We start from the raw sequence: 21,031 nt of genomic DNA on the forward strand, positions 1-21,031 counted from the left end.
GCGCTCGCGGCCTGGCCTCATTGGGCAGGATCACGCCGCGAGCGCCGACTGGCTGAGCCAGCACCGAACCGAGCCAATTCCCTTGGTGGAAGAGCCTCGGCAGAGTCTCGGCTCACGCGGGCGGGGAGAAAAGGGTGCTGCAGGCCGCTGGAGCGCTGAGGATGAAGGCTGCGGACGCGCTGGGGACAGCCAGGGGGCCGCCTACGGACGGGTAAGGGTTGCGACCTCGCCCTTGTGTCGACGACAGGACTGGAAGGGTTGGCTGGGGCGATCCGGGTCGGGGACTCTCTGGTCTGGCCTGAGATTGAGTTAGGGTCAGCGAGGCCAGAGAAGAGCGTCACCTTTCGTGTTGGAGCAGACACTGTACTCACTGAGGCTCTTTCTTTGAGCGTGTCCCTTCAAGAGCATCCCCTGCCTCTCAAGTAGGTTCCAAGACAGGATCACTGTAGTTCTCGCCTGGCTTAAAGCAACCCAGGGAAGTGAGCTGGAGGCCTGGGAGCGGACTTCGAAGGGAGTGAAGCAGATATGAGCGTGAGAGGGAGCAAAATATATTCTTTTTGGCACCCAAACACTCCAGGTGGATAGTGAGGGGCATTGCAGGCGGAGACACCTCCTGAGCAAAGTCACAGGAGTTTTGGAAGTGTGAGACCTGCCTGGAGAATTACAATGGGACGTGTGCTCTCAGCCCTTACCTGCTTCCCCTCTGGGCAGGGGACAAAGCATAAGTTTCTCAGGCTGAAAAAAGCCTGAGGTTTATTGACATTCATTAAACGACAGTGTTCACCGACCTTCTGCCCTTTATCCTCTTCCTCTTTGAGCATAAACCAGGTCCAAAACCTTGCAGTCATATTTGACTCTTTTCGTGCCCCCTTCCCATTAACCAGCCTCCAAGTTCTATCCATTTTCCCCCTTAAATGCCGTTTCTTTTCTCTTTCCCACCTCTGCTGCTCGCTCCTCTCCCACTTCAGGCCTTCAGCAGTAGCCTCCCTATGAGTACAAGCCAGACAGCCAGCCCCTCTGTTTGACTCACGCCTCCAGGGCCTTAGAACTTGGCTTAGGGATCTCCTCTCCGCCTGGGTTTACCCTCATCGGAAGTCAAAGGCACTTCTGCAATGTTCTGCTAAGCCTGACTCCCACCCCAGATGCTGGACTCCCTGAATGTCTGTGCTGTGCAAGGTTCTCTTTGGCAATGGCCTTGTGAATGAGGGAACGTATGAGTGACTGAGCTGACACCAGGGTGCTTTTTTACAACTTTTTGACAAGTTACAGCTCCCCTTTTACCCCTGGGGCTTGTTTCAGCCCTACAGCAACTCTGAAGTCCGTGGGAAGGATCGCTGCTCTACAGATAAGGCCTCTTACACCAGCCGCAGCAGCACAGTTCAACCCATACTCTCCATTCCAGGGTCCTTGCTGGCCCTCCAGGGGCTCACAGCCTGGCGGGCCGGGACAGATGTGGCGGGGAGAAAGCCTAAAGCTGTGTGCTGTGTTAGAATGAGAACAGAAACCTGTTCTGAGGAAGCTGCTAACCTTGCCCGGGGAGGGGGAGGAGGTTTCGCAGAGGTGACAGCTGAGCAGAGCAGCTCACCGTGGAGAGAACAGGGAGAATATTCCAGGTGGAGGGAACAGCATAAGCTAAAGCTCTCAGGCTGGCTTTGTCAGTGGCCACCACAAATTCAAAATCAGGGCCTTTCTGTGTCCTAAAAGTAAACAGACCAGCAGAGAGATGAATGGCTGACAGAAGCACAGAGACACCTCAGATCCATGAAAGGACAAGACTGAGCTGATTGAGACTTTTGGGGAAGTGGTGGGAAGCCTTGGATGTTGTTGGCGTCGTTCTTCCACAGACTAGGGTATCGAGCTCGTGGTGGCCACAGTTTAGCTTCCTGCACTGAGTCTGTGGACAGCAGCAGGCCAGGCCCGGACTACCCCAACACACCCCTCTGAGCTGCTCTGGATTTCCCCTTCACAAAGAGCCTGGTCTCCCACGTTCGCAAAGGAAGGAACACTTGTCTCTATCTGGTTCGAAATGGACAGACTATCCCGTCCTTTTGTCCCCAGGACTCACTAGCTGGAGACTCTCCCCAGCAGGAAGGCGGTGATGGGCTCACTCCCTTCTCTCTGTATCTAATCCTATCAGTGACCTTCCTCCCCCTTGCCCAGAAGTGGAGCCAGGCGCTTGGGTTTCCCTAATAGAAGATGGTTCTCTTCCTAGATTGTTTTTAGCCTAAGGCCTTGTCCCAGTGTGTATAGAGGAACAAGGGCATACGTACTGGTTTTAATTCAGAGACCTATCATTTTAAAGGAAAAAGGCTTGAGGCTTCTGATGTGTGAACCTTAGAACGTTGCTCTTTGGGGTCTTATTTTCTCACTTACAGCTGTTCGTGTGAGTGTTTGTGTGGTACAACAGACAGAACTGAAAATTTACCATTTTAACCATTTTGAGTGCACAGTTCAGTGGCATTAAGCGCGCTCACATTGTCGTGCAACCATCATCACCACCATCCGTCTCCAGAACTCTTTTCATCTCGTAGAACTGAAACTCTATATGTACTACATCACTTCCCGATTCTCCCACTTCTCCCAGCCCCTGGCACCCTCCCTTCTACTTTCTGTGTCTATGAATTTGACTACTCTAGGGACCTCATGTAAGTAGAATCATATAGTATTTGTCCTTTTGTGTCTGGCTTCTTTCACTTAGTATAATGCCTCCAAGGTTCTTATTTCACTTAGCTTAAGTTCATCCATGTTGTAGCATGTGTCAGAATGTCCCTTCTTTTCATTTTTATTTTATTGTTGTAAGAACACTTAAGATGAGATCCACCATATTAATAAATGTTTGAATGTACAATAGGTACAACACACCTCTAGAGCTTACTCATCTTGCTTAACTGAAACTTTCTGCCCGTTGATCAGTAACTCCCCCTTTCCCCCTCCCCCAGTCCCTGGCAACCACCGTTCCACTCTTTGATTCTGTGAGTTTGACTACTTTAGGTCCCTCATATAAGTGGAATCATGCAGTATTTGTCCTTCTGTGACTGGCTTATTTCACTTAGCATAATGTTCTCAAAGTTCATCCATGTCTCATATAGTGGAATCTCCTTTTTTAAGGCTTAATAGTATTCCGTTGTGTGTATATACCACATTTTCTTTATCTATTCATCCATCAATGAACACTTAGGTTGTTTGCATGTTGGCTATTGTGAATAGTGCTGCAGTGAGCTTAGGAGTACCCATATCTCTTCAAGATTCTAGCTTCAACTCTTTTGAATATATACCCAGAATTGGAATTGCTGGATCATATGGTGGTTTGGTGGTTCTATTTGAATTTTTTAAGGAACCTCCATACTGTCTTCTACAGTAGCTGTATCGTTTTTCCATTCCCACCAACAGTGTACAAAGGTTCCAATTTCTCCACATCCTCGCCAACACTTATCTTTTGACTTTTTGATAACAGCCATCCTGACAGGGGTGAAGTGGTATCTCATTGAAGTTTTGTTTTACATTTCCCTGATGATTAATGACACTGAGCATTTTTTCATGTACATGTTGGCCATCTGTATGTCTTCTCTGGAGAGATGTCTATTCAAGTCCTAAGCTCATTTTCTAATCAGGTTATTAGTTTGGGTTGGATTTTTTTTTCTTTTTTTTTTTAGCTATTGATTTGAAGTTCCTAATACAGTCTGGAGATTAACTCCTTATTAGATACAAGTTTTGCAGATATTTTCTCCCATTCCATAGTTGCCAGAATTTCCTTCGTGTTTAAGGCTGAATAATATTCCATTTTATCTGTTTATCCATCAACGGACACTTGACTTGCTTCCACCTTTTGGCTGCGGTTCATAGTGCTGCCATGAACATGGGTGTACAAATGTCTGTTCAAATCCCTGCTTTCAGTTTTTTGGAGTATGTACCCAGATGTGGAATTGCTTGATCCTACGGTCATTCTATGTTTAATATTTTCAGGAACCACCATACTGTTTCCCACAGCAGCTGCACCATTTTACGTTCCCACCAACAGTGAACAAAGGTTCCAGTTTCTTTACATCCTTGTCAACACTTGTTATTTTCTGTTTTCTGGGTTTTTTTGATAATAGCCATCCTAACAGGTATGAGATGATTGCCCACTGTGGTTTTGATTTGCATTTCCCTGATGATTAGGGAGGTTGAGCATATTTGCATGTGCTCATCGGTCATCTGTAAAGTGTATCTTTTTTAGGGAAATGTCTGTTAAATCACAACTCTTCTTGGTGTTCATTTGGACGTGAACATATATCATATGGGGGATTTAGGTTGCAGGGGAGGGGGGCTGCCAGTGGGATCTGATTCATTCCCTAGGCTAGACCTGGGTACCCAGCCTCTAGAGACCACTAAAGTATCAGCAAAATTCTTATCTGGCTTAAAGTATTTACGGACTTTAAAATAATTTGTATATCATTTGAGACAAATTAGATTTGGTTTTGTTTTTGTTTTTACAAGAGGCTGGTTTGCTGAGAATTGTATGTGCATTATTTGAAAGTTATGTTATGGATCCAGGCTCCCTCCGCAAGCCCTAGGGGAGGATCCTTCCTGCCTCTGCCAGCTTCTGGGGGCTCCAGGTGTCCCTGGGCTTGTGACCACAGCACTCCAAATGCTCTCTGCCCTCTCATTTCCTCATGCTTCCCTGAGTATCAGGAGAGATTGAGTAAGAAACCAGCAGTGGGTATTGGTGAGTGTAACACCACCAGAAAAATAACAAACCCATTTGCCCCCAGTGAAGCTCCTGCATCTCAGATGGGGGTGTCTGTGTGTACGCGGTTGAAAGCAGAAAGCATGGGTGCGTACGCACACCATGTATTCATGAGTCCAGTGGATGTGTGAGGGCCAAGATGTAGTGGTGAGCAAGACAGACAGGACCTCTAGGCACACTGTTTGCTAGGCCTTGGTGCAGGTGCCCAGATCCTTGTTCCCCGGCGGATGCACATTGAACCAAATGGATAAAATGTTCGCCGGCCACATCTGTTTAGGGAGAACAGATGACAGGGCCATCTGCCGACACAAAGAGGATTATGGTGTACAAGGCAGATGGGATAGGCCTAGAGCCACAGGTGAACTTCGCTTATGCGTTGGTGTGCTTTCTAAAAAGTTCTGTGAAAAATGAAGTTTTGAAATATATTTCCTAATAACTTCCATTGTGGTTGCAGAAATATGTGTCCCCAAAATGGCTCCATCAGACATTGAGGATCCTAACATCCAGGCCACAAAATCAGCTCCTACAGGGACACATGACAGTGTGTGTGTGTGTGTGTGTGTGTGTGTGTGTGTGTGTGTGTGTGTGTGTAATTGGGCTGCCTGCCTGCCACCTCCTCACTGAAGAGTATTCTCTGAATCTAGCCTTTTGCAAGCAGTTAGACTTTCTTTGTCATGGATTTTGCCATCCCCGGGTATTAGGGGATCTGTGACTTAGGTAAATTGACCACTGCCGAGAAAGCAGATGCAAGACCGAATGCATTGTAACCCCAAAGTGAACGGCTTCTCTGTTTGCAGCTCAGTGGTTTGGTCTTGTTGTGGGACTTTATCACCTGATATGCTTTGCTACTGTCTCCTGGTTATGAACTGCTGGGTCCCCACCACACTCTGACCACTTCCCGAGGGTTTCTGGTGGCCCCAGACACTCTGAGTTCTATATGTGGTCAGGGTGGCTTTAACTCCACCAACAAGGAGAGTTCTGTCTCTTCTTACTCTTCCTCCTCCCAGCATCCCATGCCCTGGCGCCATGGGGATGAGCACTTTCTGACAGTGCCAGGACTGGAACCTGGGCCTCCCCGGGTCTGTGCGTTTTCCCCCTGCGCTGCCACAGTCTACTAGTCTACTGATCGACTCGAGAGACGTAGACAATAATTGAAGTGCTGCGGGAAAAGCTGTGGTGCTAGACATATTCTTTCCATTGTAACTGATGGATGAGATTATTTAACTGGCTTCCTGTTCTGCCTGTAGCCAAATATACAGTGAGTTATGGGCCCAGTCAGGCCCTTCTCCGAGGGCAGCCTGCATCATCACAGGAATGTTCGCTGAGTGCTTCATCCAGCAGCTGAAGCTGTGGTTGAGCTCTTTGTGAAAACTCCATGTGTGCGTGTGCGGGGGGGCATCCACACAGAGCACTAATAACTAAAAGATGGTTCAGTTTATGTAACATGTCTGTCTCTAAATATGTCTTTAAGGACCGAAAAGTTGACTGCAGACGGGGCCAAATTTGCAGCTGAAATGGAACAAGCAGCTGGTGAGCCAGTGCGAGACCAGGGCACATGGACACATTTGACAGAAGACATTGCAAAAGTGAGTACGAAAAGGGTTAACCAAAACCAGGTAAGGGGAAAGTCGAACACATACATACCAACAAGACATTGATACGTAGCTACGGGTTAAAAATCGTATTTGGTTCATTTATTAAATCAATCAATGTTGAGTATTGTTTCTTTGTAGAAGATAATATATCTTTATTTAAGGGACCAGTTACTTATTGCTGTGTAACAAACTCTGTCAGAATGTAGTGGTTTAAAACAACACCCATTTCTTTGTTCACGATTCTACAGGTTGGGCTCGGCCCAGCAGGGGGCAGGGGTTCCTTGGTGGGTCTCCCCTGGGCTTGCTGTCACAGCCGCTATCATGGGGACCCTGAGGTGTATGTTCCAGGCAGCCTCACACACATGGCAGTCACTGCTGGCTGTCAGCTGGGTGCCTCGGTTTGCCTTCACGTGGCCTCCAGCAGGTTAGACTGTGCTTCTGGGTAGAATGGCAGAAGGCTTTCCAGGGCCAGCAAGGGCGGTAGCAAGGCCTCCTAAAGTCTAGCGTCGCAAGTGTCAGAAGGGACTTGAAGGAATTGTCAGGCCTCTTGGAGATTTTTCCACAAAGATCTGCAAAGGGTGGGTTGGATTCACTTTTGCTGAAATCACACCAAGGTAAAAAATGTGTTTATATCAAAGGTTAGTAAATTAAGGATTCCCAGGAGGTTGCCAGAGGTCAGCAGATCACCCTGGTTTTAGTGTACAGCTCCGAGTAAGGCCTTCTCTATGCCTCTGTAGTTGAGTGTTGATCTGAGATCCTAGCGCTCAGACAAGCCACCAGAGCTCCTTGCCGTCTGCAGTTCATTATGGTGTGAATCAGGACTTCACTCAGCAACCAAAAACAATCTGGATTCGGATGGTTGTTCGTTCTCATTGATTGACTTTATAGGAAGTAAAAGTTACACAAAGTACTGCAATAGAAAGAACACTTTCACCCTAACTTATATATACATTCTGTGTAAGACTTCTCTGAGAAAACGGCCCACGGCTAAAGACAAGGGAAAACAGAAAAGGATGGAATAAACCCAGTGACCTGGAGCACTCTCTTTTCTCAAGATCATATTGCAATGAAATAGTATGTCTAGATGGCTTTCTTTCCTATTCTTTTTTTTTTTTTGCGGTACGCGGGCCTCTCGCTGTTGTGGCCTCGCCCGTTGCGGAGCACAGGCTCAGCGGCCACGGCTCACGGGCCCAGCCGCTCCGCGGCACGTGGGATCTTCCCGGACCGGGGCACGAACCCACGTCCCCCGCATCGGGAGGCGGACTCTCAACCACTGCGCCACCAGGGAAGCCCCTCTTTCCTTTTCCTATTCTTAAAACTGTCTCCAAGATGTCAATTTTATAACTCCCAGCAGTAACCCATTCTTGAGTCTCGCTACCTGTTTCCAGTCTGGGGTTTCATTCTTACTTGTTAGTGCGTGTTCCTTCTTGTCTGCTGGGCCCACTTGCCCCATGCCATCTTTCATGGCCGTGAAAAGTTAAGTGGTTATTTCACATGATCTCCTGTAACCGAATACCATGGTTCCATCCCACATCTGACTTCTCTGGGGTAAATGCCAGCTCTGTTCTCATCATTACAAAACTCTCTGTGGCACAGCTGCTGACCCACGCTTCCCAGGCAATATTGGCGCAACATTTCAATATGATAAAAAAATCCACGTCACTGTCAAAGAGAGGAGTACGGATTGCTCACATTTAAAATCATGAAACGAGATTGCACTAGACGTAGTAGCACGGTTATTTGATTTGTTTTTAATTAGACTATATCAGCCTTTTGAAGCAACTGTAACTAGAGACTGCAGATAATATAAACAAGAGACTCTGAAATCCTTTGGGATGCCCTTAGACGTGTCTAGTTCAGACCCTCTTTGGGCTCAGGCAGATGTTTACTAAACCAAGAAAAAATAGCTTGGGAGGCAAGGATGCTCAGAGTTATTCTAAAAAACTGCAGCTGACTTGGGGGGAACGGGAGGATAAGGGATTGCCGAAAGGGGGATCAAGTGGGATTTGTGTAATTTCATTTGCCTATGCCCTGGGGGTGTGTTAGAAATTTTAGTAAAGGGGCAAATAATGTAGCGTGCTATGATTACATGTATATGACAGTAATTGAAGCATAGACGAGAATGGGCTTAAAAGATAATTTGGTGCGGGGGGTGGCACAGTGAGGCTGACTCTGTCAGGAGATTACAAATGCCTGAACAAATGATGCTAAAGCTACAGAGCCATCTACAGATGGCCTGGTGGACTCCACTAACAATACCACTCCAGATGGGATGACAGGTTGAGAGGGGTAGATCCATAGAAGAGGCTCTGGCACCCCTGCAGTCTCCTGCATGTCTCAATTATATAGGCATTTAAGGCATACATAGCAGGTTGGTTGGTTGGTTTTTTAATCAGGAGCAGAATTTCTTTAAGATCTCTACTTACCATCCCCAACTTTGATTTACTGTACATGAGCTCAGGGAAGAATGGGGGTTTGTCATCTTCAGGAAGCCCAGATATGGTTTTACAAAGACCCCACGGAGGAGGGATATAACAGGTCCTCCATCTGGGACCCTTATAGCCAGCTTCATCAGCGTACACCAGCTACAGTTTTGCATCGACTCCCTGGAGTCAGAATATTTAAGTGCCTGCATGTGGCGCACTGTCCTTCCTTTATCCCCAGTTACCAGAGTTGGAATTTAGCCAAAAGAGTGCATGTGTTGCGGAAACTGAAATGTAAACACCGTAGCTCTCCCCTAATTTTTCAGCAACTTCCTCAGAGCTCAGAGAAGGGCAAGCAAAGCCCTGGGCCTGGCTGGTGAACAGCTCACCCATCCTCCCTGCAACCCCACCAGGAGATCCCATCAGACGGAAGCACAGTCTTACATGGATGTGCTAAGGCGAGAAGGGGTTCGGTGACGAGCCCTAAGCCACACAGCCAGCCCTATAGTGGTTGGGGAGCAGAGGGGGCTGACTTTGCCCTGCAAGTAAGGAAACTCTGCTTTCTCCTTTCTGACATTTTAAGTGCCAATTGAGTGGGTGGCACGTTTTGATTTGTTTTGTTTTTCCATTCATGTGTGTGGTTGGTTGGTTGGTTGGTTTGCTTTTTGCCTTAGAAGTGCCCATGGATCAGCTATTGGGAACAAGAAGGTGTCACTTTTTTTTTTTTTTTTGCCACCCTGTGCAGCTTGTGAGATCTTAGATCCCCGACCAGGGATCGAACCTGGGTCACGGCAGTGAAAGCGCCGAGTCATAAGCACTGGACCGCCAGGGAACTCCCCTCAGGTCATCCAGTCTAACCAAAGTCCGCCTCAGTATCATTTGCTATCCTGCCTCTCCTGATCCCAGGAGAGAATGTTGGCATTGGTGATAGGACACCAGAATTATATGAAGCTTCCAACTTGGCTCAAGAAGAGTTTCAAACTAAGAGATGGACCTGCCATCGCAGTGGCTCATGGTCTGTGAGTCCAGGCTCTTAATAGTTCTCAGCACACCCGTACCCCACTGCCATCCCTCCCTTTCTGCAGGCCACGAAATGCACAGTGATCGGAGGCTCTGGGTTCCTGGGACGGCACATGGTGGAGCAGCTGCTGGCAAGAGGCTACGCTGTCAACGTATTTGACATTCGGCAAGGGTTCGACGATCCCCGCGTGCGGTTCTTCCTGGGCGACCTCTGCAGCCAACAGGTAACAGACCACCCAGCCTTGCCGACTGCCTCAGGCCCCTGAAGGGAGACTACCAGACTTAACGCTGCTCAGAGGCCAGCCAAGTTGTTGTTTCTAAAACAAAAGTTTTTTTGAAAAATTGTAAAGTTATAGGAAAGAATTTAACACACACCCACATTGTTACTAGTGAGAATGAGTAACTGTCATCTCTGTCACTACTACTCCACTCTGCCCTGGTAGTTCAAAGGCAAGTGTGGCCAATACATAAATGAGTGGGTGTAGCTGAGTAGCAATAAAACTTTATTTACAAAAAGTTGTCCGCAGGCCATAGTGTGCGGACCGTGGCCCCAGAGTGTATATCCAAAAGTGCAATTGCTGGAGTTTTTTTTTTAATTGAGATATAATTCACATTCCATAAATTTCACATTTCTAAAGTGTACAGTTCAGTGGTTGTTAGTCTGTTCACAAAGTGATGCGTCCCTCACCGCTCTGTAATTCCAGAACATTGTCACCACCCAAAAAGGAAACCCCAGGCCTGCTAGCAGTCATTCCCCGTTTCCTGTCCTCCCCACCCCCGCCAGCCCTTGACAACCATACATCTCCCATCTCTACTCTGGACACTTCACATAAGTGGAATCATAATATTTGTCGTTTTGTGACTGACTTCTTTCCCTTAATGTTTTCAAGATTTAGCCGAATTATAAGGGTGTTAATATTTTGAATTTTAAGATGTTGCCAAATTGCTCAACAAGGCTGCTTTGTCACTTAAGTTCACAGCAGCTGTGTGGTAGGATCCCCATTGCTCATGTCCTTGCCAGCACTTGGTATTCTTAGACTTTTTGGTATTGCCCTTCTGGAGAGTGTGAAGTGCTACCTCAGTGACGCTTAGTGTCACATGTGCCCCCTGCACGAGTGGCTAGGCGCCACGCCTTTTCCTGACCCTCTTCTGTAAAATGCGTATCACTGACCTTCGCTCATTTGTCTTTGGCTTTACCTTGTTCTTCCTAGGGATGTGTAATTCCTTTCTATTTGAGACAGTCCTTCACATGTTGTATGTATCACAGTGGCTTCCTTCAGCCTGTCACTGGGCTCTTCTTCTCGGCTTTGGCATCATTGGCTATAGTTTGTTTATTTGTTTTAGATTTTAAGGCCATGGCTTCCTCTGCAGCCCTGTCAAATTCCAGGCTGTCTTCCTTACCCAACCCTCCCCACCTGTGGGCCTGGAGATGGGGTAGAAGTCTTCCTTGTTCATCATCACTGCTCTCACTCTGACCCGAGCTCCCTCCAGCTTTGAAGGTAATACCGGCAGGCTCTGCATACCCTAGTACCCTTCCTTGTGGCCATGATCCACAGCCACCTTCTCCCTTTCCCAGGTGACTCCATCTCAATTTCTCAGTGGTTTTAGCTCCTGGCCAAGGTCAACCTCATCATAATGGTTGGCAAGTTCAGTATTCACACGAATGATCCTGCCAGTACCCTCGCCTTGGCCTCCACTCCCATTGTCATTCCCTAGACCCGGACCTCGGTCATCCCCAGTAAGTGTGTCCTCTCTGTGATCTCACTTACAGGTGTTGCACTGTGAGCCCCAGCTCCTATCTTTCCAGTTCACAGCCTCTAAGACCTCCACTCTACCAGGTCTGTGACCCACCCAGGCATCTGGCCCTTTCCCACTATCCCGCACCCCATTCAGAGCCTCCCTGCTGTCAAGTCTATGGCTGACTTTCTCCTGCATGATTCTCAGCCCTCATTGTATGTATCAGTCAGAGTTGTCCAGAGAAATAACCAGGGAGACATGGATTGTGGGGGCTGGCAAGTCTGAAATTTGCAGGACAGGCCGGCAGGCTGCAAGCTCGGGCAGTCCTGAGGCAGATTTTCTTCTTCCCGAAACCACAGCTTTTACTCTTAGGCCTTTCAACTGATTGAATGAAGCCCACCCAGATTATCAAGGATAGTCTCCTTTGATTTCAAGTCAACTGATTGTAGATGTTAACCACAGCTACAGAATATCTTCGGAGCAGCCCCTGGACTAGTGTCTGCTGGAAAAATGGACACATAAACCTCCCCATCGTGTTGTACTTCCTGGGTTAAACCCCAGCCCTGGTTAAATCCAGTTCTACCTCCGTGGGGTGTCTCTGTGCAGCCAAACGGGGCTGGAGAAGAAAACACAAGCTTGTTGCCTCTTTCTTCACGGTCGTGGTCTTCAAGCGACCCCTGTACCTTCCGGCACCATATCCACAGACCTACACTCTTCACGTGCTTAGCCCTGGAAATGGTCCAGGCACCAGCTAGAGCCCATGTCCTCTTCCCTACTTGGTGATTCCTCTAGGGATTCTCCACCCTCTCTCCTTGATCGGCAAGCCGTCCTTCTACCAGATCGCAGCCATCAGCACAGCATCAGCGTCTTAAGATGCGGCTTTAGCTACTGCCCCACTTTCCCCTTGTGGTAGTTTGTTCTCAGCACCTCTGACTGCTTCCCTCCGTTGTCTCATAGCAGCACTCCAGCTAGGTCTTCACCTAACAGCCACTGATACAGCCACCAGGGACCTGGAAGCGACCAGATCTGGTGGCCACACCGTGCTTCTCATCTGCCTGGACCCTTCCACGGCATCTGATAGTTTCTTCACTCACCACCCGCTCACTTCTCCTCCTGCCTCGCCAATTGCCCCTCCTCAGTCTCCTTATCTCTGTAATTTCTAAACTTGGCAGGATCCGGGGCTTATTCCTTAGATCTCTTTTCTCCAAGCACACTTAGTGTCCTGGTGAATCCACTCCGGCTCACAGATTAAATACAGTCTAGGAGCTAATAAGCTCCAAGCTTGAGATCTCCAGCCTCGTGTCTATCCAGCTGCCTGCTGGCTATCTCTCTTTGTGCTGTATCTAAAATTCAGCTCCTGGCTCCCTGCTACAAGCTGGCCCCCTCCCCCAGCACAGCCAACCTGCTCCTACTAAAGTCCTCACCATCTTGATAAATGCCCACTCTGTCTTTCGGATTGCTTTGGCCAGAAACTTTAGACTTATCCTTGATTCCTTTCTCTTCCATACCCTCGATCCCATCCATCACCAAATCTTGCTGACTCCACTCTCAAAGTAGATCTCCAATCCATCAGCTCCTCACCCCTTCCATTACCACCCTGGTCCAAGCCACCACCCTTTTAATGCATAAATCAGACTTCAGGGCTCCTCTGTTCAGAAGCCTCCAGGGGTGTCCAGTCCTATTTATAGCAAACATACAGACCTGAATAATCACCCACTAGGCCCTGCGTGATCCGACCTCACCCGCTCCCACACTCCCCCTCATTGCTCCGGTCCAGGTACACTGGCCTCCTTACTGCTTCTCAAACTCACCAACTGAGTTCTTGCCTCAGGACCTTTGCACTCGCTGCTCCTTCTGTCAGGAATGCTCTTCGTGAACCACAGAGCTTGTTCGGGAAATTCCTGTAAGTCTTTGAGCACCTTATGCTAAGCATCCAGCCCCTCTGGATCTCCCTTACTCCGCTTTGTGTTTCTGTGTACCACTTGGCGCTAGCTGATATACTCTGTGTAAACTTAGGTATCTGTGCCCCTCACCCAGAGAATGTACCCTCCTTGATGGCAGGGATATGGTCTCATTTGATCACTGACATGTCCCCTCAAAGGAGACAGGCTCTTTAGCAAACTTCAGCTCCCCTCCAAACCACTCCCCCACAACTCCCATGCTATCGTTGCCAGTATTTCGCTTCCAGATTTTCTTCACCCTGAAGACGGTGAAGGACGAGGGAGGGATCGACTGACGTCTCCACCCATCAGCACCTCTCCTGTCCCATTTCTGTCTCCCAGGTTCCTTCCTCTTCCTGCTGAAGCATTTCCTGTAGCATTCCCCCCCAGCGAATATCTGTACACAGTAAACTCGCTGAGTCCTTTTATGCCCGAAAATGTCTCTATTTTCACCTCACTCATGAATGCTAGTCAGCTAGTCAGGTCAGCTGAGTTTTCCTCATGACTTTTAGGATTTTCTTTTTTGTCCTTTATGGTCTGTAGAGAGTATCTCTAGGTCTGAATTTTAGTTTTCTTTTTGAATCCCACTCAGCACCTAGTGGGCTTCACTTTGAGAAAATTCTTCAAATATTGACTCTACCCCCATTCTTTCTGGAAGCCTCACTGGACATACAGTAAAGTTTTTCGTTATATTCTACATGTCTCTTAGTCTCTCCTCCATGTGTTCTTTCTCCTTCTGTCTTTATAATATTTTATAGATTCTCGCTATTCCATATACACTCACAGCCAGGCCTGTTTCATCTGTATCCCCTCCCCACCCTCAGATTATTTTAAAGCCAAACCTAGACATCTTGTCTTTTTTTTTTTTTGTAAATATTTCAGTATTTGTTGCTAAAAGATAAGAATCCTTTGAAAAAACACAACTCCATGACCACACCTAAAACATATTGACAATTCCTTAATTTCTAACCAGTGTCCAGATATCTCTGAATGTCTCACAATGTTTTTGTATAGTTGTCTTTCCAAATAAGGAACTAAAAAGGTTGAGGAATATTGCAGTCAACTGAAGGGGCAGGACAGGAATGAGATGTTTCAGTCTCTCTTAATTTATAAGTTCCCTCTCACATTTTAAACCTTTAGATTGTTCATTGAATGATGGATGTTTATCATAAACCATGGTCTGGATCTTGCAGATTTCATCCCCGTGGTGTTGTTGAACACGTCCGTGTAGGTTATATTAAATACATTAAAATTATTTTCACCTGTTTCTTTTTACTTTTTTATGTTTTTTTATTTTTTTACTTCTATTTATTTAATTTTTTTGGCCGTGCCACACAGCTCACGGGATCCTAGTTCCCCGAACAGGGATTGAACCCAGGCCTCCCCCCCGCCGCCCCACAGCGGAAGCGCAGAGTCCCACCCACTGGACCGCCAGGGAATTCCCACTTTTTCCTTTTTTAATGTGGCTACTACAAAATTTGAAGTCATATCTATGCTTTGTATTATATTTCTAGTGGAGTAAAGACTGCATCTGATTCTGGTTTGGTTTTTTTCCATTGGGGCATTATGGATTGATACCCCAACAGCCATAAGCACACCTGGTGCTCAGATTTTGCTTTCTACACACCATTGCCCATAATAGGAACCAGGGCTTCTTGGGAAAATAGCCTATGCAGGACTCTGAGGCAGGGTAGGTAGTACAAGGTGAGCCTGGAATATTTTCTTAGGACAAAATTAAGGACGTACTCAAAAACTAATGAGAATATGTCAAAAAGACACAGGAACCAATTTGAAGAGCCTCCACTGGCCAAATCTGGGACATTTTGAGCCTCACCAAATATAATAGTAGTGGATTACACAGAGGGAAAGGTACCTTTTTGATGTCCAGAATCGGGCAGCCATCACGTTAACCAAATGATTGGATCAACATCACCAACAATGGGACAGACTGGGTGATGCCCTGAGAAGGTCATAATGTCACTGGTGTGATGTTCTTGCCAAAAGTATTAAATCTAAAAGACTAATCCAAATTGAGGGGACATTACTGGGACAGTTGGGGAAGTTTGGATAGAGACTAATGATTGCATAGGAGTATCCTATCTGTTACATTTCTTGCATACGATGAACGTTTTGTGGTTACTTAGGAGGATGTCTTTGTTCTTAGGAGGTGCCTGGTGAAGACTTGAGAGGCTAAGTGGCATGACGTCTACAGCTTACTCTCAAATGGTTTCAAGGAAAAACATCATGTCTACATAGAGAAAATTGTGGCAAAATGCTAATAATCGGTGGATCTAGGCACATAATTCATGGTTGTCTTTCTTTTGGTGATGTTAGTATCTGTTGATCATTCCTAGATCTTATTACTTAGTTAAGGTTTCACAAAATGGTGACATGCTATTATTTTCTCTTTATTTCTTAGCTCAAATCTTTGTACCTTGTGCAGATTAAATGCTTGACTCTTTCCCTTTATTTGCCACTTTGCAAAAGGAATTCTTACTCTTACTGGGGATCAAATTGTCCCTTCCTTTTTGGCCAGTGGGAGCGTCTTCAAGTTGGCTCTCGAGTCCTTTTAACAGGAGTTATTTTCTGGTGCGACAAGGTGTTCCTGGCTCATCTTGTCTGTTTCCTGCCCCAGATCTGCAATCAGCCGTCGATCTCAGGAGCTCTGCTTCCCTGTAGCAATAAATTAAACGTACATGTTTTTGTCTCAGGTTACTGTTTTATGTCTCGTTTCACAGAAAGGAATGCTGCTGTGTATTGGGTATTTACACCGTCTTTTCATATGATTCATAATGTGTATCTATGGGCTCATCTTCCCCAGGAGCTTTAACTGCAGGTGCCCTGAATTGTACCCCACCCACCCACCACCCATGAGGTGCAAAGGCAAAGATGCTGCCTTTCCCTGGTTCCCACAGGCTTCTCATGCCCCAAACCAGTTTTTATTTGGGCCCAGGTAATGGGGAGGGGGGTGGTTAAAGGGACAATATGGTTTCTGTGCCATGTACTTATGTGTTGTTTGACTCTTTTACAATGAGAATGTATTTCGGTGTTGATTGTAGAATTATTAAAGGGCAAGACACCTACATGCCCCAGATTGGAGAGTGGTAATGTGAGGAGGATGTTTACTTGTCTAAAGCAGGAGGGATTTTTTTTTTGTCTTTGTTTGCTTCTCCAGGATCTGTACCCAGCTCTGAAAGGTGTAAGCACAGTTTTCCACTGTGCATCGCCCCCACCATCCAGTAACAACAAGGAACTCTTTTACAGAGTGAATTACGTTGGCACCAAGAATGTCATTGAAACTTGCAAAGAGGCTGGGGTTCAGGTAAGGGGAAAGCTGGAATGAGTGCTGTCAGGAGCGTGTGATGGCCCTTTCCAAGTGTGTGGGGACCAGGGCTCTTGTTCTCTTCCTGTGCCTAGCCAGGCTTGCTTCCTAAAGTGTTGTGGAGAGCCTAGAAATTCAGCCCTAGGACCTGCTGAGCATCTGAACAGACCATCTGAGGACCCTAAGGTTTATTAGTCTTGGTTAAAGAGCTACAAAATTTCGAAATTGCTTGTATTTTTTTTATTGTGGCTTAAACATATATATATATATATAATGTAAATATATATAAAACATAAAATTTACCATTTTAACCATTTTTAAGTGTACGGTTCACTGGCATTAAGCACATTCGCATTGCTGTACAACCACCGCCATCATCCGTCTCCAGAACTTTTTCATCAGCCTAAGCCGAAATCTGTACCAATTAAACACTAACTCTCTCTTCCCCCAGCCCCTGGCGCCCACCATCCTGCTTCCTGTCACTGTGAATTTGACTCTAGGGACCTCGTAGAAGTGGCATCAAACAACATGTGGCCGTTCGTGTCTGACTTACTTTACTTAGTGTAACATCTTCAGGGTTCGTCTGTGCTGTAGCAGGTGTTAGAACACCAGGGCTGTTTCCAGGTTTTGACACGGGGAGGGGTAAGGGTAAACTGGGACGAAGCGAGAGAGTGGCATGGACATATACACATATATATATACATATATATATACACATATATATATACATATATACACTACCAAACGTGAAATAGATAGCTAGTGGGGAGCAGCCACATAGCACAGGGAGCTCAGCTCGGTGCTTTGTGACCACTGAGAGGGGTGGGATAGGGAGGGTGGGAGGGAGGGAGGGAGACGCAAGAGGGAGGAGATATGGGAACATATGTATGTGTATAACTGATACCCTTTGTTATAAAGCTGAAACTAACACACCATTGTAAAGCAATTATACTCCAATAAAAACGTTAAAAAAAAAAAGTTTGTAGGGGACTTCCCTGGCAGTCCAGTGGTTAAGACTCTGTGTTTCCACTGCAGGGGGTACGGGTTCAATCCCTGGTTGGGAACTAAGATCCCGCATTCTTTGCAGCGTGGCCAAAAGAAAAGAAAAGAAAGAAAATCTAAAACTTTGTAAAAATAATATCATGTTGAATATATCTTCCTGCAACTTGCTTTTTTTTTTTTTGCGGTACGCAGGCCTCTCACCGTTGTGGCCTCTCCCGTTGCGGAGCACAGGCTCCGGACGCGCAGGCTCAGCGGCCACGGCTCACTGGCCTAGCCGTTCCGCGGCATGTGGGACCTTCCCGGACCGGGGCACGAACCCGCGTCCCCTGCATCGGCAGGCGGACTCTCAACCACTGCGCCACCACGGAAGCCCCCAACTTGCTTTTTTTCCCCAACATTATGTTTTTGATATTTCTCCATCTTGATATACGTAGCTCTGGTATATTCACTGAAGTGGCAGGATTGCTCAGTGGCTAACAGTGCAGGAAGTGTTTTTTTTAATGTAGTATTTAGGGAATGTCTCTCAATAGAGCAATCAAAAGATTGGTTACTGTGCTTTTCTTTTCAAAGATTTAAAGTGTTACTTCCCACATTTAAATCCTTAATCCACCAGGAATTTATGTCTGTGTATGTTCTGAAGTAGACAGAGGATGTTTTGGTGCTCAGCAGCATGTATTATACGATCCATCCTTTCCCCGCTGTTCAGCGCCCTATGCAGCATCTGTGTGGGCCTGTTCCCGGCTCTCAAACTCTCTTGGCCCCTGTGCCCTGCCGTAGGATGAACCTCAGTATCTAGTGTAGGACAAGTCACTCCCCCAACCATGTTCTTCAGAATTTGCTTGTCTACCCTCAGAATGGGAGAAACTATTTGCAAATGAAGCAACTGACAGAGGATTCATCTCCAAAATTTACAAGCAGCTCATGCAGCTCAATGTCAAAAAGACAAACAACCCCATCCAAAAATGACCTGAGCCCGTGTGCTGCAACTACTGAGCCTGCATGCTGCAACTACTGAAACCTGCGCGCCTAGAGCCTGTGCTCCACAACAAGAGAAGCCACCGCAGAGAAGCCTGCGCACCACAGTGAAGAGTAGCCCCTGCTCGCCGCAACTAGAGAAAGCCCGCACACAGCAACGAAGACCCAATACAGCCAAAAATAAATAAAATGAAAAAAAAAAGTCATGTACCACAATGTTCACTGCAGCTCTACTTACAATAGCCAGGACATGGAAGCAACCTAAGTGTCCGTCGACAGATGAATAGCATGGATTTATATATACTACCAAATGTAAAACAGCTAGCTAGTGGGAAGCAGTCACATAGCACAGGGAGATCAGCTCGGTGCTTTGTGACCACCCAGAGGGGTGGGATAGGGAGGGTGGGAGGGAGGGAGATGCACAAGGGAGGAGGTATGGGGATATATGTATATGTATAGCTGATTCACTTTGTTATAAAGCAGAAACTAACACACCGTTGTAAAGCAATTGTACTCCAATAAAGATGTTTAAAAATTGAAAATATTTTATAAAATTAAAAACAAAGAATTTGTGTATTCTTAGCCCTTTGCTCGTATACATTTTAGAACCAGCCTGTCGAGTTCCTTGATAAAGCCTGTTGGAAATGTTACTGTAATTGCCTCAAACCTAAAGGTAATTTGGGAGAGAATTGATATCTTTCAAATATTGAGTCTCCGTATCCATAAATACATACATAATATGTCTATTTATCTCTCTCTTTAATGTCTTTCAATAGAGCTTTATACTTTACTTCATAAAGGTTTTGTACATCTTCTGTTAAATTTATTCCATGTACCTTGCTTTTGGCGGTTGAAATATCTTTCACATTACATTTTCTACTGCTACTGCATAGGGGTACAGTTAATTTTTGTATATCGATTTTGTGCTCAGCAACTTTGCTGAACTCTAATATTTTCTGTATATTCGTAGTGCTTTGTATGTAGACATTTGCAGCACCTGTAAGTGGCAATAGTTTTGTTTCTTCTTTTCAAATCATTACACTTTGTTGTTTCCCTTATCCTACCATGCTGGCTAGAACTTCCAGGACCTTGTTGAATAAAAGTGATAAAGATGTGATTCGAGCTAATGGTCTTCAGTTTAGGATGGACTGCCCTTAACCAGATAGCCGGAAGCTACGAACCCTCGTAAGAAAGCAACTTCCTTTCAAATAGCATTTCACCAGTGGACATGTGCACGTGCCCGTTCGTGTGTGCTGACGTGCCAAGGTTGGGATCAGAATCACCAGGATCTTTTGCAGACAGGCACCTGCCTCGAAGTTTGTGGGCTATCCTTCCCCCATGGAGAATCACTCCCATAGTGAGATACCGTGAATAATGGAAGTCTGTTCTATCCCTTGGTTGTGATAAGAGGGGGGAAAATGTGAAATTCACTGTTTTAGAGTGTGATACCATAATGTGTCTCAAATCCCCATACCTGCAAAAGATGGTGATCTTTGCATTATTTTAAGAAGGCCTGAAAAGGGAAGGCATCATAGTAAAGAATCTGTATGGGGCGAGGGTTGTGAACACGTGCCGTTTGATTCTCTTTCCTACCTGACCGTCGTGATGTTTAAACAGCGATCGTCCCTGACTCATTTTTTTTTAAATCTTCTGTTCTCCTCTGCCAGAAACTCATTTTAACCAGCAGTGCCAGTGTCATCTTTGAGGGTGTCGACATCAAAAATGGAACCGAAGACCTCCCTTATGCCAGGAAGCCCATTGACTACTACACAGAGACGAAGATCTTACAGGAGAGAGTACGTACCTGAAAACTGGTTGAGTGAGTGACAAACGAGGTCCATGAACGTCTGCAGAATTTAGAATCTTAAGAATGTTAATGAACATGGGAAGTTAGTATTCTGACGCCTAATATGTAAATCGGGCAGTAAAATCTGTGGATGGAATTCAATTTCAAAGATAATAACAGAAAAAATAATAACATAATAGCTTAATGTGGCCAGACACTACTCTGTATTTTACGAGGAGCTGCCTCATTTAAACTTCGCAATGACCCCACAAGGCAGGTACTGTTACCGTCACCAGGTTACAGACGAGGACAGTTGGTGCAGAGAGATTCGGAAGCTTCCTGAGGTCGCGCAGCTCTAGAGCCTGCACTCAACATGTATACCATGCAAGTTTACTGAACTGCTCCAGCAATCAGACAATTTATGATGACCCAAAGTGGCAGGCAGAACTCAGGCTAAACACTCAAGTGTGTTTTGATTTGAACACACCTTCCTAGTGGCACACTT

General features: G+C 46.2%; 1 protein-coding gene across 3 annotated transcripts in view; it reads left to right on the forward strand.

Moving 5' to 3' along the window:
• Nucleotides 1-16: 16 nt before the first annotated feature.
• NSDHL (NAD(P) dependent 3-beta-hydroxysteroid dehydrogenase NSDHL) overlaps nucleotides 17-21,031 on the forward strand; it is a 26,481-nt gene continuing 5,466 nt past the window's right edge. For 2 of the 3 annotated variants that reach the window (XR_003005229.1, XM_024760061.1), the window contains exons 1-5: nucleotides 17-211; nucleotides 6,198-6,312; nucleotides 9,830-9,988; nucleotides 16,617-16,763; nucleotides 20,408-20,536. Coding sequence is in view for 2 of the 3 variants with exons in the window: in XM_024760061.1 (XP_024615829.1) it covers nucleotides 162-211; nucleotides 6,198-6,312; nucleotides 9,830-9,988; nucleotides 16,617-16,763; nucleotides 20,408-20,536 (600 nt within the window). In the remaining variant the exon portion in view is untranslated. The remainder of the gene's footprint in view (nucleotides 212-6,197; nucleotides 6,313-9,829; nucleotides 9,989-16,616; nucleotides 16,764-20,407; nucleotides 20,537-21,031) is intronic. The other variant, XM_024760062.1, reaches the window with a different exon arrangement.

The sequence above is a fragment of the Neophocaena asiaeorientalis genome, unplaced genomic scaffold (genome assembly GCF_003031525.2).
Source record: "Neophocaena asiaeorientalis asiaeorientalis breed wild unplaced genomic scaffold, Neophocaena_asiaeorientalis_V1.1 scaffold1340, whole genome shotgun sequence".
NCBI classification, from domain to species: Eukaryota; Metazoa; Chordata; class Mammalia; order Artiodactyla; family Phocoenidae; genus Neophocaena; species Neophocaena asiaeorientalis.